Source organism: Mesoplodon densirostris, chromosome 1 (assembly GCF_025265405.1).
Source record: "Mesoplodon densirostris isolate mMesDen1 chromosome 1, mMesDen1 primary haplotype, whole genome shotgun sequence".
NCBI lineage: Eukaryota > Metazoa > Chordata > Mammalia > Artiodactyla > Ziphiidae > Mesoplodon > Mesoplodon densirostris.
In genome coordinates this window covers 147219242-147244792 of record NC_082661.1, presented here as the reverse complement: position 1 = coordinate 147244792, position 25551 = coordinate 147219242, and the positions used below count along the sequence as shown (strand labels likewise).

The 25551-nt window shown below is 43.0% G+C and overlaps 1 protein-coding gene across 6 annotated transcripts in view; it reads left to right on the top strand.

Moving 5' to 3' along the window:
* Positions 1-270: 270 nt before the first annotated feature.
* DCUN1D4 (defective in cullin neddylation 1 domain containing 4) overlaps positions 271-25551 on the top strand; it is a 70541-nt gene continuing 45260 nt past the window's right edge. For 2 of the 6 annotated variants that reach the window (XM_060110092.1, XM_060110057.1), the window contains exons 1-3: positions 271-404; positions 19696-19766; positions 19942-19981. In XM_060110092.1, the coding sequence (XP_059966075.1) occupies positions 380-404; positions 19696-19766; positions 19942-19981 (136 nt within the window). In that variant the 5' untranslated portion in view covers positions 271-379. Of the gene's footprint in view, positions 405-771; positions 871-14213; positions 14354-18943; positions 19000-19695; positions 19767-19941; positions 19982-25551 lie in introns of those variants that run through there. The other 4 variants (XM_060110073.1, XM_060110065.1, XM_060110082.1 and 1 more) reach the window with 4 other exon arrangements.

Genomic DNA, 25551 nt, shown 5'->3' with positions numbered 1-25551 from the left:
ATTCCCCATCCTCGCCCCTACACGCGCTTTCGGACCCCCGGGGCTGAGTGACAGTGGTCGGGTCCAACCTGCTCTCCCAGAACGTGGCCTCCGCCAGGGGCGTTAGGGAACGAGGCGTCGGGACCAATCGCATTGAACCTCGGGGGGCGGGGCCTCTTTGCCAGCTCCAGACCGGCGCTCTCCGCACTCCTTTTGCCAAATGAGAGATGAGGGGGCGGTCGCTCAGTCAAGGTTCAGCCAGTGGAGGAGGAGAGGTGGGCGGGCCGGGAGTGCCTGGCGGCGGGTCCTCAGCTCCTAGCCGAGGTGCGGCGAGCCGGTGGGGGGACCGCGAGGCGAGCGCGGGAGCCTGGGCGGCGAGCGCGGTGTGAGCTACCCGAAAATGCACTCGGATGCCGCCGCTGTCAGTGAGTAACAGAGAGCTAGCCGGCCGGGATCGGGCGGCTGCCAACACTCTCCGCTGATCTCCCACAGTCCCCGCTCTGCGCCTCCTGTCCCAAAACGCACCGGGAGCCCCTGCCCGGGAGCCACCCCTTCCCCTCCCGGGGCCGGGGCGGGCGGTGACGCTGCGGGCGGCGCGGGGCGGGGGCGGGCGTGGGGGGAAGGGGCCGGCCTGCCGGGGGAGGGCGGAGGTGAGGGGGGGTGGGGGCTGGCTCCATTTCAGTGTTGGGGGAAGGGGGGGCGGGACGTGCGATGAAGGGCCGGGACCAGAGTGTCCCGGGTGAATGGAGGTGGAGGCGGCGGCGGGCGCTAGCGAGCAGGGCTGGGGGTTGGCACCGGCGGCGGGGGAGAGAGAGGGAGCGAGCGAGCGGAGCGCAGGGGTGAGGATTTCCTAGGGGCCGAGCGGTGCGGGCGGCTCCGTGAGAAAGGCGGGTGAGTGTTAGGGGAGCGCGGGGGCGGGGACAATGGGAAGAAGGGCTGGATGGCGGGGGTGGGGGGGGGAAACAATGGGGTGGGGGATTGGGGGCAGCGGCCGTGCGGGGCAGGAGGGCGGGCGAGGAGATGAGGGCTGATGTAATGGGAAAGCGAATGGTGGGAGGGATTGGGGTGTGATGGGATAGTTGGGGAGTCCGGCGGGCGGGAGGGCCTTAGGAAGCGTGGAGGGGTAACTGGGAGTGGTGAGAGGAGGCAGACGTCGGGGTAATAGGATGGAGCAGGTGTTGGGAAGGTAGGGTAATTGGGAGTGGAGAGGAAGAAGGTGGAGAGGGTTTGGGGTGACGGGATGGAGGTAGGGTAGAGGAGGTGCAGTGGGGGTGAAGATCTGGTTGGGAGGGGCCGGGGAAGGGGTAAAACTGTCTTGTCCAGATTCGGTCCGCGTGGGGCTGGGGGGAAGGTGTCAGACTACGTGTTCGGGGGAGCTGTATCCTCCCCCGGATTAGGGCCTGCCTCCTTGAGGGGGAGCTCTGAGGTTTGGGGTGCTTGGAAAGGAGGGGGCGGGGCTGAGGTGGAGGGGACGGGGAGGTGCCCAGAGGTTGGCGCTGGCCGCGGTTTCCCCCGAGCGGCGGGAAGCGAGGTCAGCGCTGGCGCGGGCTCTGGCTGCGGGAGTGGGAGGCGGGGCAGGGGAGCGGGCTGCGGGTTTTCCGTGGCGGGAGCCGGAGGGGTCGGCCCTGGAGGCCAGGAGCGTGGGGCGGAGGGTGGTCCCTGGCGGTCCGTGGATTTGGCAGTCTGTGACGCAGTTGTCTAATTTCTGGTCGTCAGGTGTGGAGGCTGGTGCCTCGGGACCCGCTTCCCTGCCGGGAGGGCCGGACCACAGGGCCAGCGCAGCGCCCGTGGGACGCGACCTCTCCCAGCCTTGCGGAGAAAGCGCTTTAGGGGCTTCCTTTAGGGTCTGGCTCCAGTCGCCGGGTGTGAGGGGAAAGGCAGTCCCGCGGAAAGGGGAAAAGCAGTCCTGCGGAATTCTGGGACTTGTAGTCCGGGCCGCGGTTGGGTTGGGTGCACGTGGGTAACTGTGGAAACGAGTCCCAGAATGCAGCGCGCCCCTCGGAGCTTCCCAGCTCTGCTAACTCGTGCTTTATTCCCCGCGGACCCGAGCGCGTTGTAGGGCGGTGCTCCAGTCCCCTGGGACCTTCTCCCTGTGTCAGCGGCTGGGGGAGAACCAAGCCAGACGCAGTCCTTTCGCACTTAGGTTCTTGATCCCCGAGTTGACTACTTCCCTCTGCGTTTGGTGGCCTTACTTGTAGAATAAATGCTTGGTTTTGAACCATCTAGTACATAGGTTGTGGAAAAACATTCAAGATGCAACACAATCTAAAGCAGCGTTTAGGATGGTGTATATTTGTGACATCCAGTGTATATAAACACTAGGTTAAAATGTTCCGTCTTAGACAAATCTGGGAATGCAGTGGAGACACACGTAAACCTTGTGAAGATAGTATAAATGATGTGTTTGTAGTTCTTGGGCTGTTTGGATTGCCAAAGGATAAGGGGACTTTTGGAAAAAAGATGGTCTTGAAATGAATTGACTGTTGGAGGAGGCTTAATGGAATTGAGGGTGGCCATGGTCCCATTCCTTTAAACCAGCGTGAAAATGTGAAGATGAGCGAAGGGAATATTTGATGTCTTCAGTTTTCAGAGAAGCATGGGAAGCAGATGAGACTAGAGGAAGGTAAACTCAGTGCAGGACCTTAAGAGGTTTCCATGTTTTTTCGTTTCTGTTCTTTAATATTAGAAACCATCCATTTAGACTGTAGACTCTCCAAACATCACATCCTTTGCCAGATTTCTTTACCATTTATATGCGATGATTCCAAAACCTGTAATGATTAACTCAGAGATGACAGTGTATTTTTATGTGTTGTATAGGGTATTTTGAAACTGTTGGTAGCATGGTCACTAGAAGAGTATTATGATGACCCTAATGATAAAAATTTTACCAAGAAGTCCAAAGATTTGGAAACTGTCTGGTATGGTTACAAATAAACTGAACTTGAGTACTTGTGTGATTTTATCAGGAAAAGATTTATATCTATTTTATATTTTACTTAAGCTTATGGTGAAATACCCAGGAAATCTTTTGTGATATGTAACATGGTCATGTTTGTTTGTTTGTTTTAATGTGCATGTATCACTGGAATTTGCTCCTGTAAAGGGTGAAGTGTATGAGGTTGAAAACAAGAGCTGTACAAGATGGTGTTTTTAAAGAAAATATTGGGCTAGTCATTTTTTCCCCTTTTCTTTTTTTTCAATTTCATCCCAAAGGGCAGGTGCCCTATACACACACACATGACACTCCCACTCCCCCAGCCCCCAAACCCTGGGTTCCTGTACATAATCACCTTATACTTTCTGCTCTGGTTTTTAGGTTCCTCTTTGATTTTTGGCCTTTGGGGGAGGTTCTGTGTTTTCTTATGAATAAAATTTTTTGACTGTTTTAAACAGATGGTTCCAACTTAATGATGGTTCGACTTTCCAATGGTGCTAAAGCAATATGCATTTGATAAAAGCTGTACCTCGAATTTTGGATTTTGATCTTTTCCCAGACTGGTGATGTATGATAACTCTCGTGATGCTGGGCAGCAAGCGGCATCTAGTCAGACACAGCAGCTCCCAGTCAGACACAATACGCTTATTACCATTTTGTATCCAGACAACCCTCCTGTTTTTCACTTTCAATACAGTTTTCAATAAATTACCTGAGATATTCAACATTTTATTATAAAATAGGCTTTGAGTGAGATGATTTTACCCAAGTATATGCTAAGGTAATAAGAGTTCTGATCATGTTTAAAGTAGGGTAGGCTAAGCGGTTATCTGTAGGTTAGGCATATTAAATGCATTTTTGACCTAGGGTATTTTCAGTTTGCAGTGGTCTTACTCAGGGTAAGTGGAGGAGGATCTGTACTGGTAAGGATTTTCAGGTTATCTTATCAATAACGTTGCCAGGAAAGAAAGCCCCTCATTTTCTCCACTTCAGAGGATTTCTGTATTTGTACTCTTTTCTTCCTCAGTTCTTGCCTGCAAGAATTACCCCTGTTAACACTTGATCACATTTTTTTCAAATGTTATTTATCATCATATCCTTTTCTCTTTTCATCTTTAACTGCTCCCAGAAGGTCTTATTAGCTTATTGCTTGCTTCCTGACAATAATATATGCTTGCATTTTTCTCATCTCGATAATAACAATCTTGCTTAATCAGCAGTGTAAAAATCATGGTTTCAGGAACTGACCTCATGATGACTTTTGTTGTATCAGTTAGGATGCCTCTGGCAAATAACAGTACTCAATCAAAAATGGCTTAAGTAGTAGAACTTATTATTGTTAGCAAGAAGTTTAGCGATAGATGGTTCTAAGGCTGTTGCAGAGTCCTAATGATGTCTTAAGAATCTAGGCTCTTTGTATACTTTTTTCCTCTCTTCTTAGTATTTGGTTTATCAAGAGCCTCAGGCTCATTGCCTCATGTTTGCAATATGGTTGCTGCAGCACCAGACATCATGCCTATGTAAGAAAAGGAGGGAAGGAACATACTTCCTTACAGTTCCCTCTTAACAGAGTGGAGTCTTTTTCTCACCTTGGTGACTTCCTCTTTAGTCTCACTGGGTAGAATTGACCTCATGCCACTGCTAGTTGTGAGGGAGGTGGAGAAAGTGAAAGTCTGGCATTTTCAGCTTCTGTTGTGGGATGTGGACTTTGCTAGGGTGGAAGAAGGGTGAGGAGAATGCCCTGGTTTGGTAGCCTGCAGTTATTTCCCTGAATCAGCTACTTTGTCCAATTGTCTCTGGGTTGGACTCAGTTTTTTTTTATCTGTTGATTTATTTTCTGTTTCATTCTAAAATAGAGGTGACTTACTAAATATAGATAAAATTCTGTCGAGAGAAAGAAAATATAGATTTACAGGCTACACATAAATGCTTGCCATATGTTAGAAATGGGCCATATATTTGGCTCTGAGCTTCCTAGTAGCCAAAATAAAGAGGAAAACAAGACCAATTAATTTTATTCATTTGGTTAATGAAACTGCAGTTCATTTAATAACCCAAGCTGGAAGCTTAGACATTTCTCATCCTCTCTTTCCCTGGTCAGTAGCGAGAGAGAGGCTGTATCTCTTCCCATGCCTGTCCTTTCTTTTCCATACCTATTGCCATTGCCCTAGGTCTGATGCATTCTTTCTTATATTGTAATAACCAGTAATTCTTCTGCCAGGCTCAGCCTCCTTTTTATCCTCTCCATCACCAGTTGAATATCTTTGTCCTTATGATCCCCCTACCCCAAAACCTCAGAGGCTCCTAGTTGCTTACTGAAATAGACTCCTCAGAAGCTGGGGTTGAACCTGTTCTGTAGTTTAAGCTCAGTTTTGAATTCCCCCAGTACTGCTCCCTCCCCACTGCCTTCAGTGCTACTTCTGTGGAAGTTCTGTGTTCCTTGTTCCCTCTCTCAAGGCTCTCCTTCCATTGAATCTCCAAAGACTGTTTACTTCTATTCTCAGTTTTATCTTATTTAATAGTAGCTGCTTGTTCACTTATTTGTCCCCTCCCCAATTAGATAATAAGCCCCCTGAGATCTGGGACTGTGTCTTACTTAGTAACCACTTTATGGTCCAGCAGAATGCCTCGTTAGGACCTCAAATATGTAATGAATTGAACTTAAATGGTCAACTCTTGAGCAGTTAGTGAATTATCTGGAAAATTTTAATGTTTCCCCCTGCTATCCTGCATGCTTCCGAGGTGTCTTTCATTGTCTTTAGATTTTTCTTCCGGGCATACAAACTTCTGCTTATTCATTCTATGCCCTTTTTTGACAAAGTTGTCCTGTGCAAACCAATTTAAGTAATATATATGTTTAAATACATGCAGATACCAGTTTTGAAGAATGACTGTGGCATGGAGCAGTTCTCGGGGAGGGAGCGGAGCGCTGGTGATATGCTGAGGGGCCGAGAGCGTGCGTGACAGTACACAGCGGGTCTGCTTCTGACCTGGTGTGTAACAGGCCGCCGAGGTGGGGAAAGCTTGGGCAGGGCTTGGACGGCCTGGATGTGTCTGTTTTTCCCTTCTTCTTGTTTTATGACCAGATTCTGGTCCAAAGGGCTTATTTCTTAATGTTAACAATACATTGAGGCTCACTAAAGGCTTGCTTTCTTTAGAAAGTGAACTATGTTAGTTGGAGGTGAAGTTTCTGGGCCTCTGACATTAATGCTAACATCTCTTCATAGGTGGTCAGCTTAAATTAGACTTAATAGCTCTTCGCAGCTTCTTCTTTGTTCTTATTCTGAGATTCAAGTTAGGAGAAGTACCTCTTGAGTGTTATTCCTTTAAGCAGAATGTACATTTAAAAATATTTGTGGCTATAAAAGAGGCTATAATTTGTGGCTTATGTTTTAAATAGAAAAAGTATTGAAATACGTTTTAAATAGAATCATATATTTTAGTAATCGTTGCATGACTGTTTCAGATCTAAGGATCTTTTTTCTATCATGTTCAGTATTCTAGTAGACAAAGTATCTGCTACTTTAGATTTTAATTGTTTTTCTTTTAATCAGAAGATGCCATTAATGAGTTATTTTCCATCTAGGAAGGTAGGCTTGTAGTTTTTGAAACTACTAATTAATATATTGAGTAAAACACTAACTAATGCAGAAAAAAATCCCCACCCTCCCCAAATAACATTACCTCTGGGTATGATTTTTTTTAGTTCCATCTTTGGGGATTTTTTTCCTTGTGAATATTTTTTGAAAACCTTTCATTACTTGCTGGCTGTATCAGTAGTACTTGCAGAGATGGTGTGTCATCCTTCTGTGTCCGTGATGGCCTTTGCCAGTCTTCGGGGCCCAGGCTCTTCCTCTGATTGGGGAATTCTTACCATCAAAGGCAGAGCTGCCCAGATACACCCACACCAGGGTGTGAATCTGAAGCTGAAGGCAAAACATGGGAAGAAATTGGAAGTGCCTGGGGTCCATTAGAGAGGATAGACAGTGGTGACTGATGTTTCTAGAGGCTGTGGGAGCTACAGTCCAGGCAGGTCTGGGCTGTGTCAGTGGTGAACTCTGCAGTATGCCCTTAGGCATTGTTTTGGTTGTACAGCTGATGTGCTTGGTCCTCTGGTTTTCCTAGAGATTCTGTGAACTACCCAATAACCTTTTAAAAAAACAAATCGCTGTTCAAATAGCTAGTTGGTTTCTGATGCTCGCAACTAAGAATTCGGACAAATCCAACATCCAGACCCGTCATGGGTTGGTACTTGGCTGAGGCCCTTGTGGAGAAGAGCAGTGAGCTGCCTTTCTACCCTGGTTGGACTCTGTTCAGAGTCCAAGAGTCCTGGCTCGAGGTGACCCAAAAGGCTAAAGGGGGACACAGGCAGTGTCAGTGGGAGCTGCCTTTGCCAGTGGTCAGGCAGGATTCTGAGGCACGCATCAGTCCCCCCACCGATCGCACTCTATGGAGCTCTTACTGCTATCTTTGCCTGATTCCATCTTTGTCCCCCCGCCCCCTCCCCCAAATTCTTGAGAATATTACGTATGGAAATAATATTGGTAGAATATTTATTTTGTTTAGCCAAAATTATATCTAATAGTCCTAATTGCTTTTTAATTGACTTTATTGAGTATAATTTACATTCTATAAAATTGTACCCATTTGATAAATACGTGTGTGTGTAACTACTATAATTAAGATATAGAATGGTTTCATTACCCCCTAAAGTTCCCTCATATCCCCTTGCAGCCTGTACTTCTCTACCTCCCACCACAGTTTTTTTTTAAAAGATTTTTTTGATGTGGACCATTTTTTTTCAAAGTCTTTATGGAATTTGTTACAGTATTGCTTCTGTTTTATGTTTTGGTTTTTTGGCCACAGAGGCATGTGGGATCTTAGCTCCCCAACCAGGGATCGAACCTGCACCCCCTGCATTGGAAGGTGAAGTCTCAACCCCTGGACCGCCAGGGAAGTCCCCCACCACAATTTTTGGCTTTTAATATATATCATCTTAGGCTTCCTCTGTGTTAGTTGATGATTTGTCATTTTGCTGTTCATGGGGATAGTACAGTATAAAAAGGTGTAATAATCTCTCTGTCTTTTTACTGAACTGTTAAATCCAAAGAAAAACTATCAGTGCTGTATAAATTATAAATCTGGTAATTAATACTTTACTACATAGAATGGGCTTGAATTAGATGACTTGTTCCCTTGAAAGATTTTTCTGGTGGCTGGCTTTTCTTGCTTCTCTGTGGGCCAAAGGCATACAATGCTAGGATTTGCTCCTTGGATACCACGATTTCTTTTAATTGTTATCTGGGTCAGGTTGAGAAGCAGGAAAGCATAGTAGTTAAGTGTGGGCCCTGGTTCTGGGTTCTGCCTCTGTTAGTTGTGTGACCGTAGATAAATTAACTCAACTACTCTGTATAAGCTTCAGATTCCTCATGCATAAAGAATACCTCCTGTATGGTATGGAGTTGTTTAGTCAACAGTGTTTATTGAACACCTACTACGTACCAGGCCGTCTTCTTCATCTGTCATGAAGTTCCCCTTCCAGTGTGGGGGAAGATGCAGATAATAAGCAGATAAATCATGTAGTATGTCAGATGGTGAGCAGTTCATTTGAGAAAACTGAAGCAGGGAAGGGCAGTGCACAAGTGCCCCTGTGTGTGCAGGTGGGAGAGGAGCAAGAGCAGGGACGCTGTAATTGTACAAGGCTGGGTCAGGGAAGGCCTCACTAAGAGGGTTGTCAGATAACCCTCATGGAGGTGAGGGGGCATTCCAGGGAGAGGGGACACAAACTCAGAGACTGAGGAGGGGAGCAAGGCTGTATTTGAGGAACAGCAAAGAGGCTGGTGTGCTAGGAGTGGAGTTGGGGACTGGGCAGAGAGAAAGAAGTAGGAGGCAAGATCAAAAGTGATCCTGGCGTCTGGAGCCTGTGCTCTGCAACGGGAGAGGCCCACGTACCGCAAAAAAAAAAAAAAAAAAAAAAAAAAAAGTGATCCTGAGCATTAAATTAGATAGAACACAAAGTATTTAGAGAAATGCTGGCCCTTTTCTAATGATTACTGTGTAATGACAATTCCTTCATTAGGCTTTAAAAGGAGACCCTTGAGAGGAAAACAGGTTATAAGAAAGAAAAGAAGCAAGTGAAGCGTTCCCTCACTTAGTCACTCACCAAACCTATTTTCTTGCTGCTGGGTGCTGCTTTAACAGCATGACTGAGCCTGGTCCTCGTGTTTAAGGAGCTTCCTTCCAGCAGGCTTAGTGGTGGATGCAGAGAGGTCCTGGACAGTTGAAGTATGGGACAGGGCAAGGTTATTTGGGTGCCCAGGGTGCTTTGGGAACAAATAGGGAGTCATTAAAATTAGACTTCAGGGAAGGGTTAGCTATTGTCATGTGGGTTTAGCTTTTGAAGTTTTATCACGTGAAGAAAAAGATAGGTGTGTGTGCCTGAGGGGTGAGGTGGGAGGGTGCTTTCCAAGCAGAGGGAACAGCCTGGCAATAGCATGGGAGTTGGATAGGTCAGAGCGAAGGGGGGCGAGGTGGAGGGATGGTCAGGAGCCACGTGAGAAGGGCTGAAAAGAGGCACCAGGGAGGGTTTATGAGTGGAAAGGAGGTGAGGGGAGAGAGATAAGTTAGAGGAGGTGGGGTGTGGGGAGAGAAGAGGAACAAAGTGGGATGGGGAGGGGAGGGACTGACACATGTTTATACACAGTGATTATCCTTGGGCTGCTCCAGCTGCCGTGCCTGCGTTAACTCATGTAATCCTCACCACAGTGCTCTGAAGTATGTTATGTAGGTACTGTTATCCCCATTTTACAGATGAGGAAGCTGAGATACAGAAAGGTTAACTAACCTTCTCAAGGTCACACAGCTGATAGGTGGTGAACTGAGATTCTAACTCAGGCATTTTGACTCTGGGGTTTAGGTTCCCACCACTGCCTATGAAATAATACTCACTGTTTTATCTGTGCTTTTCATTTAATCCTTATGGTAACCTGGCAGGTATATTGGAATTCCATATTTTGTCACTGTTATCTTTGTTTTGCAGTTGGTTCTTTTCTTCTTGGAATGGGTCCCAACAGGATGAGGTCTAGGATGAATTCCTCCTTTCCCACTGCTCTTCTTCCCCTCATTTCTGCCATCTCACAATGACAGTGGGCATTTAAAAATGGATTCTCGCTGGGCAACTGATTGTTGAGTATTTCCATACTTTTTCTTTACTCACTAATGAAATAGTCATTTTTAGTCTTAGATTTTATTTTAAACAGACATGTGTATTAAGAACTTTTTAAACACATAATTTTTATATATAGGAGATACCTAACAACATTGCAGAAAAGCCAGAAAGCTTACCTTTCAGTAGAGCTACTAATGTAGTTTTTGTGTAACATCTTTGAAATGATTCTTTCCTTTTCCTGTAGTTGAGGGTGAGTTTAAGTCTTTTTCCCCTTTAAGATCTCTTTCTACAGATTCCATTCCCAAAATTATTAGACCGCAGATTACTTGTTCTTAATTAAACAGGAAGCTGAGAAGGAGTGTTGTACATTCAAGTCCAGGCAACTGGTGATTGAAGTGAGAGTTTTAAACAAGAGTTTTCCTCTTGTCATCCCTTCTGCCCCGTCTTTACTTTTTGATCTTCTGGGTTCAGTCTGTCTTAGTCTCTTCTATGTTGAATAATAATAGGGATTAAAATAATAAACCTTCATTAGTGCACAGTATGGGCCAGCGCTGTGCTGAGTGCTTGGCATGCACCGTCTCAGGAGCCCTCACAAGCCCTTGTGAGGAGGGGCCTGCTGTTCTGGTCTAGTGAGGTTGGGTTATAGGCAGGGCCCTCAGCTAGGACGCCGCAGAGCAGGGACTCTAACCCAGGGCTTTCCGAGGCCAGAGCTGCACTCTTTACCCTAAATCTGGCCTCTTCTGACATTAGTGAGATGAGAGGGTGATTTTTACTCTGAGCAATGGAGTGGACGGATCTGTGTTCTTCCGTGGGTAGGGTGGGGTGAAGAGAATGAATCTAGGGCCCTGTGTACCTTGTCACGGTGGGAGAGCAGCCAGACCGGCTGTCCTGAAGTGGCCGACTCCGTTGAGATGGCACCACCAGCAGGCACAGGCTGTGCAGTGGATGACGGGTGCTAGGTGGCACGCCGCCTGTCTTGGGCGGGTGGCTTCTCTCCCAGCCGCTTCTACAGGTCCTGTGAGAGTTAGGAGGAAAAAGCCAGCAGCAGTGGTGTGCTTGGTTGGTTTTAACTTCAGATCTTGTGTTCTGTGAAAGCGCCGAGTCACCTGTGATGACCTGCTCCCATTCCTTGTCAGTTTTCCCCTTTCCATGCTCCCCTTTTTGGCTTTGTGCCTTATAAATAGCAAATATTTATTGATGAGGAGAATGATATTAACACCTTCCTCACTGCTACTTTGCTTCATTTAGTTTTCACCTAGCTTTTCGACCTTGAAAAGCCTGGATCTTGATCTTTTCTTCACGCTGCAGGGCTTGCAGTGAATGAGTTGAACTCCCCTCTGGCCCATGCTGAGATTGTGACGTGGATATGGATTGGCTGCGGCGGGCTGGGGATCGAGGCGAGGGTGGGGACGGAGCTCTCCTCTCTGGTTGCACTGTAGAGTCACCTGGACTGCTTGAGAAGCCTTTGACAACCCCACTCCTATTTTTATTTAGTTGGTCTGGATTGGGGCCCGGGCCCTGGCAATTATTCACACTGCCCAGGTGACTCTGATGTGCAGCGGCTGGATTAATGCTCAGGAGCTTCCTGGGTGCTTGGGGTTTGGTTTGGGCTCGGGGGCAGAGGACTCCAAAGCTTGCGGCTGCCCGCCTCGGGCCCTGCCCTGGGCGGAGAGCACAGGCCACCCCGCTCGCCATGCAAGTGAAGCAGAGTGCCGCGGAGCCGCCGCTCAGGTGGCGCCTGCCGTGTGCCGGACACCGTGCTGGGCACCTTGCAGCACGGGTTAGTTTGATCCTTACAGTGTCCTTAGGAGGCACGCACTATTACCATCCATTTTATAGACCAAGAAATTCCTACTTCTGACAAGTTAGACAGGCGCGTGGTATGAAGCTGACCCACAACCTGGCTTTCGGTTTTTTCCTAGCTGTGGAAAACTCGTTTCGGATCTTTGTGTTTTAATAATTTGGCCTCAAATGTGAATATGTTTGTGTTAACGAATGAGACGTGTACTTGTGCCATCTCACATAGCTAAATGACGATCAGTTGGTATGCAGAAGTGTAAATTGGTGTCTGTAATCCCAGTTGAAAATACTACTTTTTATAGCGTCAAAAGTAGACTTCATTTTATGGTGGATTTTGTCTGTCAAGTTATTTTGAGATAAAACTCATTTCTAATGACCTTTTTTACTTAAAATTGCATTTTGTATTTGTCTTTTAAAATGACTTATACTCTGTATGCTTGAGCTCATGTATAGATCCTCCCTGACTTGTAAGCTGACCCCCTCTTTACACTCTGGCTTCTGTAACCTTCCAGGGTACTAAGCAAATCGAATCTCAGCATTTTAAATGCGCTCCAGTCTCGCCATCACAAAGCCCAAACTCAGCAGTCCCTCAGTCCCCCACCCGCACCCCAAAAGCCATTACTGATTTAGTTCTTCATTTTCATTGTCATCAGAATGCATTTATTAGTACATATCTGTGCATAGTGCTTATTAAAAATTTTTATACCCGAGAGCATTGCTCACTGACTGGCCACCTGGAGCTTAGCTAATAATAAAATACTTTTGTGAATCTTTAGTGACAAGAGGAAAGAGGTGTACTTAATAGAAATAATATAGGCGTTATGTATCTTTTCTGAACCATCTTTTCTCCAAAAAAGAAAAAAAGAAGTTGGTAGGTTGTTTTAGATTTTACCAGTTTTAGTATCTTTTTATTTAATATTAAAGTTCTCTAACTTTGTGTGCTTGCTTATTAACAACCTTGGGTGGGAAATGCTGCTGCTTTTTACCCCTGATGGAGTGTGAAGATACATGGACACTTGCTCCCATCAGAAATAAGCTAGAATGGAGGAAGGGGCTTTGGATTGGGAATTAGAAGATGTGAATTATCCCCAGCTTGGCCACAACTAGTTACCTGACCCTGCTTGGGCTAATTTTCGTAGCTCAAGGAGAATTTTTGAGACTTGGACAAAAGGACATGAAATGTTGAGCTTCCTTCTCAGCACCTGAAAGCAATCTTGTTGGTTTTCCTCCCAGTACAATCACATTTTGTGTAGGGGTTAGTTCTAAAGTCCACAGGTAAGGTGAAAATCACCTGTGTGAAAAATATCACTGGAAATACTTTCAGAAGGTGCCCCTCATCAGAGATTGTCTCCAGCACAGCAGTTCTTTCCTCTAGCATTGGGACAGGTCGCTGGCTCTTCAGGTGAGCACCAGTTGCAGCAGCTGGCTTATGTTTAGGGACTGTGTTTTATAAAGAATACATTTCTTTAAATACTTGACTCATACAAGGTTGTGAGATCCACGTGGCAACTGAGCCGACCCCAGTGACTGTCAGATTCCTGTTGCCCAGCTCCCACTCATTAAGTAGAGGCCTTGAGGGCAGTTACTGGGACAATTGACTTTTCTTCTCTCTCCCTCTTCATTTTGCCAAGCAATTGAGTTGAATTTGTGTGAGTTGAATGTGGATGTCCTGCAATCCCGTTGTACTCAGGATGTCTTCCCTCCACTTTTGCTGCCACAGTATACCTTAAGACCCTAATCATTTCCCACCTCAGCCACTTCCAGTAGTCTTCATGAAAGGCCGCTCTAAATCCAGGCCACACACTCGCGTAGGGAAGTTTATCTAAAAAACTGATTAAAACACTTTCATGGCACCCAGGCTCACAGCAGTGCTTCTCAGACTTCTCTGCCAGCGTTCTGCTATGGCAGAATTAAGGACTCTTGGGATTCTGGGAGCGTAACTTGGTCTGGTGAAATTTCTTTCAAATTTTGTGCCATAGTCATTTTTTTTTGTTTTCATGTGAAAACAGTTGTACATGAATTACCTTTGAGTAGGACTGATACTGCTTGAATGTGCCGTGTTTATCTGTTACATTTGCATACCCTCTGATGGTCCAATTGGAAATACAAGTCCTTAGGAGATTAAACTCTTAAGCAGGATTCAGAGCTGCCTTTTTCTGACCTTGCCTGCCTTTTGAGTCTCCTGATACCATGCTGCTTCTCACATATGAAGATCTAATGGTGTGAATGCACTGAAATACCCTGAACATATTGAATTTAAGTCTTGATGCCTTTGTACCTGCATTCATTTATTTCTTGAGTACTTATCGAGCACCTGATGTTTCCCAGGTATTGCTTTAGGTACGAGGGATACAGCAGTGGACAAGAGCAAGCAAGTTCTCACCTTTGTGAAGCTTACATTCTAATGCGAGAGGAAGATGACAGACAAATATGACATATATGAGGAGGTACTAATGCCATAAAGAGAGGTAAAGCATGGTAAAGTGATAGTGAAGAATGGGTCCTATTTGTTGGGTCTGGCAAGGTTCTGTAAGAAGGTGATATTTCAGTGGCAACCTGATTAAGTGTGAGAGCAAGCCATGTTATTATTAGAGGAGAGAGTGCTCAATACAACGAGAATAGCACGTGCAAAGACCCTGAGGTAGGAGCATGCTTGGAGTGTTCACAGAATAGCAGAAAGCTCACTGCAACTGAGAAGAGTGAGCAAGGGGAAGATGAGTAAGAGACGAGATTGGGTACATGGGTAGAGGTGGAATGTGCAGAGAGAGCCCTGAGTCCATGATACGGACTTTTCTTTTGCTTTGGATGCCTTGCCCTTCCATGCTTTGGGTGAGGTTGAAATTAATTTTAATTTGTTCCACATGGTAGTTGGTTGCCCCTCTGTTTGCGAAATAATTATCTCTTGCCCATTGATTTGAAAAAAAAAAGGCAAAAGATTTATTCGATCTGAAGAGAAACCAGAGTATTTCATTGATTTGAAATGCCAGTTAATCATATTAATTATATGTGTTTATACATACGTACAAACATACAGACATGCTTGCAGGCATATATACAGACATATGTTTATTAGCTCTCTTCCATTGATTTGTATTATAATTATTTTTATAATTACCTCTATACCAGGCATTGCCAAACTACAGCCCATGGCCCCAGTCAGGCCCACCACCAAGTTTTTATAAATAAAGTTTTATAAATAAAGTTTTATTGGAACACAGCCACACTCTTTTGCTTGTGTATTGTTTATGGCTGCTTTTGAGTTACAATGCCAGGGTAGTTATAACAGAGGTCGGATGGCCCACAAAGCCTAAAATATTTAAGATCTGGCCCTCTGCAGAGAATTTACCAACCTCTGCTTTATATTATGTATTGTATTGTCTGATAGGGCAAATTCTTCCTCATTCTTCTTTTTCAACAATTTCTTGGCAAGTCAGGCATGTTTGTTCTTTTCAGATGAACTTTAGAATCAATCTGCTAAGCTTGCCTGACTCCCTTCCTTTTCCCCCACTTCTTTTTTGGGGTGGGGAAGTGGGAGGCAGGGAGAATAGGAATTTGACTGCATTTAATTTGTACTTTAGTAAAGGGTGAAGTGATCACCTTACAATACTGGGTCTTGGGCCTCCCTGGTGGCGCAGTGGTTGAGAGTCCGCCTGCCGATGCAGGGGATACGGGTTCGTGCCCCGGTCTGGGAGGATCCCATATGCCGCGGAGCGGCTGGGCCCGTGAGCCATGGCCGCTGGGCCTGCGCATCCGGAGCCTGTGCTCCGCAACGGGAGAGGCCACAACAGTGAGAGGCCCGCATACCGCAAAAAAAAAAAAAAAAAAAAAAAAAAATACTGGGTCTTTCCATTCCAGGAATATAATATCTCTGTGTTTTTGTCTTTCAGGAAACTTTCATTGTTTCTTCATTTGGTTGTTGCATGTTTAAGCTTATTCCTACGTGTATTATTGCTTTTCATTGCTGTTGCAATTAAGATCACCTCCCAGCTATATTTAACAAGTGACTATTTATGTCATAAAAGAAAGGTTTGGATTTTTATGTATTTAAATTGTTTCTGACCCTCTTACGGAAGTAAACTCCTTAGGACTGTTAATTCTGAAATTTGATTCTTTTGGTTGATGGTCATTGTCTGAACTTACCAATAATTGTTTTATTCCTAATATTTATGTCTCTGCCTATGTTGTGGGATTCTATACCGAGAGTAGTTTGGGGGAAGTGAATTTTGACTCTCATTGGCGTTCACTTTCTTCTATTATGTAGGCCACAGCAAATGGTAATTATGTAAAAACCCAAACAAACAAACCAAAAAAAACCCTGGAAAACTTTATGCCCAGTCAGCACTTGTTGATCATTTTTAAGAATGCCCAGAAGATAATTTAGGCAGACCATTTATCAAGCAGGCTGTGCCTTTCTGCAGAGCCATTTGTCGCTTTTAATACAGAATGTAGGGTTCGCATGTCACACAGGAGAGTCAAACCCAGTGACTACTGTGGAGGGCCTTTTGATCATGGACTAAAGTTGACTTAACTGAGCATTTATACTTTGGAATTAAAATATGAGCAGAAGGGCTTCCCTGGTGGCGCAGTGGTTGAGAGTCCACCTGCCGATGCAGGGGACACGGGTTCGTGCCCCGGTCCAGGAAGATCCCACATGCCGTGGAGCAGCTGGGCCCGTGAGCCATGGCCACTGAGCCTGCACATCCGGAGCCTGTGCTCCACAACGGGAGAGGCCACAACAGTGAGAGGCCTGCGTCAGCACAAAAAAAAAAAAAAAAAAAAAAAAAAGAGCAGAAGGAGATTTTATGAATGAGTTAGTACTTTCCTAAATATGTTCTCTATAAAGCATTTGATCTTTATCCTTAACATCTATTCCTTAAGGATGTGAAATCTATTTTAGATTTCAAGGTCTGTTACTTGCCCTGAGCACTGAACAGATGAACCGTAAATTCAATATGTGTTAACCTTTGTGGATTTATCTTTTAATGCCATTTTGGTCTTTTTTTCCTGAATTTGTGTCTTCTCCCCAGCTTCTTACCTTGGTGAAACTAAAGAAGAACTATTCTGTTCATGCTGCTGTTCCTTTTCTTTTTCCCTTTCTTTTTGGTGAAGCGATGATAAGGTGGTTATGGTAGTAGATGCTGGATATGGAAATAGAGAATTGCTGACATATACTATGTGACTTGTGAAATGAACCTTGTTGCTTGTGTTGTCTGTAAAGTGAAGCTTCATGTATAGAACCCGATCTTAAATGCTTTTGTATATTTTTTCCACCATCATTATGAACGTCAGTTGGTGATATGAATATAGATAGAAATGCCATCATACACAGTAGAGATGAATCAGGCCACATGCCTCAGTCACAGAGGGAGCTTCAACTTTGAGATCTTTGATGTGTGGCTTGACTTGGACCTACAGAAAGTAGAAACCATTGTAGATAGCTGTGTGGTGTGGAAAATGGTATAATCGAATAGAGTGATAATTGATGTCTTTTATTCGGCACTCGCTGTGATCCAGGCATTACATTGGCTGTCTGCCACATCCAGGCATTGTAATCTCACTTCACAACTGAGGACATTGAAATTTAGGTTAAATAACTGGTAGGCCTGAGATTCAAATTGACTGTTAGACTCCAGAGTCAGGTTGTAAAGCTCAGTGAGTGGTATTTTGGCAGAAACCGTGTGTGTGTGTGTGTGTGTGTGTGTGTGTGCGCGTGTGCGCGCATGCATGCGCGTGTATGTGTCTAGAAGGATTTAGCAGTTTTGTTTTGTTTAGATTCTCCTGTGTGAATCTTGACAGTTGAATTAACATCAGGGTAGTATGGCATGAGTTCTGGAGACCTCATTGCTTCAATGATCTTTGGCAAACCCCTTCTGTGTGGCCTCAGTGAGAGAGAATCTAGACCCTTAAGTTTTCTGGTTTTGTTTTTTTGGGGGGCCCAGGAGCTTAATTAATATTTCAAGATGTTAATGTAGTATATCATTTGTCTTCCAAATTTTAAATTGAGAGAGTACAAAAAGGGGGTTTATGGCTTGGTTGTAGGTGCCAGGGGAGGGGGGCAATGTAAGATTAAGCTCCCAAAGCCTTTGCAGGTCAGGAGGAGGCTGTTGCTTCTAGTTTTAGAGCCCCCTACCCAGCTTTATGAAACAGAAGCATAAGTAAATAAATACACACACATATACACACTCGGATACCCCAAATGGTTTTTAATCCTTTTCTGTGCAGTCGCACTAATTAAGATGGAAAATCAAGGTCTGTGCACATTATGTCATTTACCTTAAATATAGCTAAACCATTCAGATGCCAAATAATTAATAATGCAAAATAGTTAACACATGTCTATATTTGAAGCCCTGCTCTGGTTGCCTCTCAGCCAAGAACTCTGATTCTTTGGACCATTCTCGGTGGCTGTGCCTGCGGCGTGCATGTGCCAGAGCTGTGCGTGTGCGCATGTACACGTGCAGCCCGCTGCTCCCAGCAGCGGCATGTGCATGTCAGGGTCTCCGCTGCCTGCTGGCCCCTCTGCCCTCCAGGCAGCCTAGACCTGGATTCCTGGCACAATTTAGAAAAGAAGGTGAAGCTTTCTAAATGCTGGCAAGTCCGCTTGCTTTCCAGATTCGGAGCAGCAGCCCAGAGAGTCCAGCCCCAGCAGAGACAATTCGTGTTGTGGTGTCCGTGCTTTGCATCTGATATGTGTCCCACATAAAATTCCAGTGAAGGGAGATTATTTTCTTTTTTATCCAAATGGCATAACTTGGAAAGTTACAGTATCTTTTCAAGGTTATTTTCAGACTAACCTTTACTAGTCTTTATGATAGTAAAGAAAAGGAACTACTGTAAATCTTGATATTTTATGAAAATGCTTCTATTGCTTGTTCAAATATGAAATTATTCATAGACTTTTAACCCATATTCGCATAGCCTAATATGTAGGCAAGCATACTTTATAAAAGACATTTGAAATTGGAGATTCAAAAGCCTAACAGTTTAAAGTTTTATGTTGTGCAGGATTGTATGATGGAGCAACTTAATTCGCCTTGTGTGTATGATTCATTGTGCAGTTACTAGAGACGGCATGTGGAGACAGTCTTTGATTTGGCCATGTTTCTCTGCGAGTGTGAGTTCTGCCTCTGTGTTTCTGGTTCTGTGGCACATTTTACTGTTGCCATGCAGGTAACTATAGACTACATCCCAGAGCCCTGGCCTTTCAGACTGGGAGCTTGCAGGATAGTCCTTTGATCTGTCTGTGTTTGTTAAATTAGGAAGAGGAGGGGCTTAGATTCCATTTCTGCTCTATGTTATATAAGAGCCAACAAAATAAGTATATTGTAAGAAATGCTGAATGGTTGAGATGCTTTCCTATTATTTTCTTGCCAGGAGCTTGATATTGTGCTTGTAATTCTGGGGAAGAGAAAGAGAAAGTGAACAAGTTTCATTTGAGATCTGTCTTCTATTTTTGTGACTTGTTTAATTTGCTAGCATTATTGATATTTTTCTTTTAAGCTCAAGTTTATTGCTGATAGGCTATTGTAACTACTGAAGTATTTTTGTTTTACCTTACAATTCACATGAAAATTTCATGAACTTTATTTTAACATGTGGTTGGGAATTTAATTTTATTGTCAGACTTCATTTCTAGCAGATAGGTTGGTAGTTGCATGTTGTATCTTATTTAATAAGTATCAAATTAATGGAGATAGAATTCAGTTGTATCAAACCATTTGTTTATCTTCACTTCTGAGCTTTCTTTTTTAATAGTCTTTTTGCAATATGAGAAGTAAATGACACTGAATTTTCCCCTTTTCTTTTAAAGACTTTCAGCTGAACTCTCATCTCTCAACACTGGCAAATATTCATAAGATCTACCACACCCTTAATAAGCTAGTAAGTCAATCTTTTAAAGACAAAACTACCAGCTGTTTAAAGTAGTAGTTTTAAATGGATTTGATAAAATTTAGATTATGGATATTAAGATATCAGCTGTTTATGAAAATATTGAATTTTAAAGCTTGCTGTATGGTATGTGATTTCTTGGTAATGATGAACATATTTCTTGCAGAATCTAACAGAAGACGTTGGCCAAGACGATCACCAAACAGGTATCTATAAATGCTAACACTACTTAATTTTAAATAAACTTCCTAATATAAAGTTATAATGCATTCCATTAGCAAGTTGTTACTTGGTTGAGGGTTGTTTTTCAGGGTGTATGGAGGTAGCCATCTCACAGCTCCTTCCCTGGAGGAAATCTGTTCTAGGGCTCTGGTTTACAACAGAGTACTTCAGTTCCTTTAAAGGGGCTGGGGAGTCTCCCCAGTGGTTTCAAAATAATCATTTCTCTACTGAAGTGTTTTAGTTTATACTAAAAAGTTGCTACAGTTGTGCAATTTGGAAGGTATTCCATAAATATTTGTCGACTTGAGATGTAAAATGAGTTGATAGGTCGGTAGGGGCATGTGTGTGTATATGTTGTATAGGTCTTGAGGATTTATGAATGGGAAAAGTGAAAGTTGATAATTGTAAACAATTCTCTAGCCCTGTGGTTCTCAAACTGTAGCTGGCATTATAATCACGGGGGGCAGGGGTAGTTCCAATGGATTGCTGGGCTCCACCCCCAGAGTTTTTGATTCTGTAGGTTCGGGGTGGGGCCCTAGAGTTTTTGCATTTCTAACCAGCTCCCAGATGATGGTGATGCAGCTGGTCTGGAGACCACACCTTGAGAACCACTTCTCTAAACTGTAATGATCATAAAGTTCAGAAACTTGCACTTGATCTGTAGTTATGAAAACTTCCAGCAAAAATGATTAAAATATATTTTAAAGTTTTTGAAAATTACTACAGTAATACATGAATACATGGTTGTTAGAGAATTGTGAATAGCACAGAAGCAAATGAAGTAAAAAGCCACAGTCCTCTTTCACGTCTCCCAGTCCAGCCTTCCCCCAGTTTGCCACTTAATGTTTGTTCTTTCAGACATTTTTGTACCTGCATATATTTTTGTAGTAGTGTTTTTTTTTTATTTATCATTGATGAGCTCATACTATACATACTATATAGCATCGTTCTTTTTTCATTTAATTTTTTAACTTAATGGTGTATCTTAGAGGTTGTTGGGATTTAGAACTCTCCCCACCCTTCCCCTCCAGATTGGTTCAGGATCAATTGGAAATTAGGCACAAGATGGAGCTTGAAGTAAGTGTTGTGTTGGAAAACACAGCTTAGAAGAGCAATAAAAATGCAGAGCCTTTTCAGTATTTCAACTTAATTAGATAGCCTTACACGCAATCACTGCCACAGCTAATTAAGCACAGCACACCTCCCGGCCCCTCTGTAACCCACCACTTATGGTGGAAGGATATCAGCTTCTGCTGGCAAGTTGATCTGAAAGGGAGTTCAGAAGGGGCTGGGCCCCTCTGCTCAGTTCCTCCCCGCCCCAATCACCAGTTAGATCAGACATTCCTTCTTCCAGAGGAAGGAATGAGAGAAGGGGGAATGTATTCTAGAAGGCCAGACCACGGAGGGTCCCTTCACCTGATCTTTCTGTTTTAGTAAATATAGGTCAGCTCAAGGCAGTCAGAAACAGTTTGCTTAATAATTTTATTTATTGATTGATTATAGCTCCTTAATTTTAGAAGCAGTGTATGCACGTGGTTTTAAAAGAAATGTCAGAAAGGTGTAAAGAAGCGAAGGTTGCTGGCCCATTTTATGAGCCCTAGCTCCCATCCCCACTAGTACTACACCCTTGACTCTCCAGAGATAACTCATATATTCTTGTATTTGTTTCCCAAATGACGATGATCTGTGTTTTTCCCCAAATGCAAGGAAATGTATGTGCCTCTTGTTTTTGTCACTCAGTATATCTTGGAGATCTTTTCATTGCAGCACATTTATAAAGCTTTATTTTTCAATGACTGCATGATTTTCTGTTTCATGGATGTATCATAATATGTTTCTATTGATACACATTTAAGTGTGTTGAACTTTTAGCTAGTTTTCAGGGCCAGTTTTAAAAGTTTAAAAAAAACCCACATTTCTCTCTACTATTCTGGAACAATATATTGGTAGACATCAGAGATTTTTTAAACTTAAGAGTTAGTGTAGTTTTGATTTTTTAAAACTGAATTTTGTGTTTGTAAAGCCTTTAGGTTGTCTTTCCCTTGGCTAAGGTAATAAAACATCTAAGTGCTGAGTCTTGTACATTCTGTACTTAACGTTGAACTTTGGATTTAAATGAGTATTGTTACTGTGGTAATTTCACATTTAAATATTTAACCTGAATGTGGCAATTTAATAACTATAAGCTATAATTAAGGAAAACGAAAGTGGAGAGTGTGTTTGGCCTCATGCCTCCTCTTTCACCCTTGGGGACAGTGGATGTGCCTGATATTTGGTATATGACTTGCTGGTGCAGTGCCTGGTACCTCGTATGTGCCAGTCAATGTCAATTAACAGTAGTAATTTCTCAGAGTGGTCCATTTCCCCATCTGGTTATAGCATCACTTGTGATTACCATACCTGATAGAGTATACTTTAAAAATTAAGTAACATAAAATCCATAGTGTTTGGAAATCTGAGAAAGTTAATCACTATAGCGCCTCTTTGTAGTACCTCTTTGAATTTCTTGGCCCATCAGTAGTCTGCGCCATTTTTATAACAACTGTATACGGAAGAGCCAAACTAAGTGCAAAAGAGGCCTGTATCTTCTTCCTGCTCTGTTTCCTTTAACACTTTTCTTTGGTGCTTTCAGTCTTCCACCAAAAAAAGAAGAAAGAAAAAAAAAAAGAGAGAGTGTGTATGTTAAAATTGGAGAAGTAGCACAAAATACTAGGAGTGAATTTAAAAAGCCAGAGAGGACCAAAAAAAAAATGATGAAGGAGGATGGTAGATGTCAAAAGTCAGTATTGTTTAGAGAGAAAGGAAAGGAAATTTTTTGGTCTTAAATAGTAGGATAAAAATTGCGCATTTGGACACTACTAGTTTTACTGAAGCAAGCAAGTAGTTCAATGCTCTGTTTAAGAAAATGAAATAAAATATTTAGGTACTGGTAAGATGTCTTAAAATGCATACTATTTACCAACTTAAATTACTATATTGTGACATTATTCAGTGAAAAGTGAGGCGAAATGGCTATATGAAAAGTATTGAAATGGCAGAATGAACATGTAAAATGTTATTAAGTGAGTCAAGGCTATATGATACAACAAACTCATTATAATGAAAATTATAGACAGTGAGATTTTTGTATTGGAACATGCGTTTATACTGAGTTTGGAAAAGTCAGAAAAATTCTCTAATTGTATAAACCTCTTTGGGGATGACTAGAAACTGGGCACACAATTTAATATGTCTTACAAAAAATGAATCCTGAACAGGACCTTTTTTTACTTGAGGCCCACAGCAGGAAGATTAAATTAACAAAACAAAACAAAACAAAACAGTGGAGCAGTGACTTAGATACCATTTATTAAGAATAACATGCTTAGTTAAATTATTATCAAAACAGCCAGCTGCATAGGCATTAAAAGGCCTTTGGTTTGATCCAGGTAAACTTAAATTGCTCTTTAAAATTGATTTTTCTGGGACCAAATATTGGAATAGATATGTTAAAAATGTTGGCGGGGGCCTCCCTGGTGGCGCAGTGGTTAAGAGTCCGCCTGCCGATGCAGGGGATACGGGTTCGTGCCCTGGTCTGGGAGGATCCCATATGCCGCGGAGCGGCTGGGCCCGTGAGCCATGGCCGCTGGGCCTGCGCATCCGGAGCCTGTGCTCCGCAACGGGAGAGGCCACAACAGTGAGAGGCCCGCATACCGCAAAAAAGAAAAAAAAAAAAAAAATGTTGGTGGTATTTCTAGTTGTTTAATGTAAGAAGAATAGCTATATTCATTGACTACCTGATTTATTTGAAAATATAGTCAGTTAATAGAATAATTTATTTGTTTTTCTTAAAAACTGAACCAAAAAGAAACGACCCTGAACTCAAATCATAACCTTTGGTTAAAAAATAGAAACAATTTTTATTGCCTTCCTAAGGATCATTTAAACACTTCAGCATCAAGAAAGAGCTTCTAACGATGGGAGAGGTGATTTCAGAGTCACTGTCACAACGTAGAAATATTATAGACTGAACACCAGAATGTCTATCACGATAATGTGAAGGAGCCTGAACCATAGTTTGGGGTTACTAGTTGAGATTATTCATCTCCTCCTCTTCCTACTTCTTTTTTAATTAATTAATTAATTAATTAATTAATTAATTAATTAATTAATTTTATTAGTTTCTGCTTTATAACAAAGTGAATCAGTCATATATATACATCTGTTCCCACATCCCTTCCCTCCTGAGTCTCCCTCCCTCCTAATTAAGGTAGATAAAGTGATATAAGTTCTCAAGCAGTAAAGTCTAAATTTAATGATACGAGTAAATACAAATTTGTAAAACATTCATTTAGGTCTAAGTGTTTTTATTATAAAAAGACATCACAGAGTTATTTTAAGAAGCAGACATTCTAGAATATTTGTGTTTAAAAAAGTCCAACCTGCTAGGAAACTTAGAATCAAGTGCTTGTCTTAACTGACAAATGGGAAAGAAAATCTGAAATGGTGGTGTATTATCTATTCATAGATGTTTCAAATTTCTGGAAACATACTGATCTCTAAGCATAACTTGATTTACGCTTGTTTTAGGAACACATTTATTCAACAAATATTTGCGAGTCTACTGTGGGACTCTCAGTACTGTATATACTGTATTACTGCTGTACTAAGATGATATATTAGCTGCTGTGTCTGCACAGGTGAACAAAGCAGAACCCTGCAAACCAAGGTGTACTTTTGTGCATGAACCTAAAAACCTGAGTTGTTGCTCTTGCTCAGGTAGAATCCCTGGAGCCATGTGGGGTTGGGGGAGCAGCTTCCGGGCCACCGAGCCGTGAGTTGTGTGCTCTTTGTGTATTTTTGTTGACTTGGTTCATGTTGGCAAATTATTTTAGGTAAACTTGTTTTCCTCAGCGTTAAAAAATTGCTTTTGAGATAGCCTGGAACTTTTCACTGTCATAATGGGTTCCAGGGTTCTACCTGTGGAGCTGTGCTGTGTCGTGCGAGTTGGACTCGTCCTTCCTGTGAGGTGGGGGGATGGCAAGAGGCTCAGTGAGCCAGTGGGTGCCTGGGCTGTAATGGGCACCGGGGACGAACAGACGCCGTTTCATTATGAAGGGTGGCCCCTAACAGTCACTCGCTTATGCCGATGATTAGAGCAGAGAGGTCTGAACGAACGCCATAGGAATAAGTGAAAGAACAAAATGCCAAATTTGGGATGCTTTGGCGCTAAAATGCGAGTAAGTTTTACACCAGGAAAAGCGATTTGTGGAACTTCAACAGTAAGAAAAAAAATAAAGTTGAAAAAGTTAGTTACTTTATGATGTTTGTATGTTTACCAGAAACATGATACTCTTGTCAAGTAGGAATCCGTGAAAGCAAGACATTATGCTAGTGTTTCTATGAAGAGGCAAATAGTAGAGGAGCCGGTGGATTGATCTTTATTGGTGAATATTGGTGAAGACATTATTTTATTTTATTTTATTTTATTTTATTTTTTTATTTTTATTTTTTCCCCCTTGTATACCCATGAACTCATCCAGCTTTAATATTTACCAACTGATGGCTGTCATGT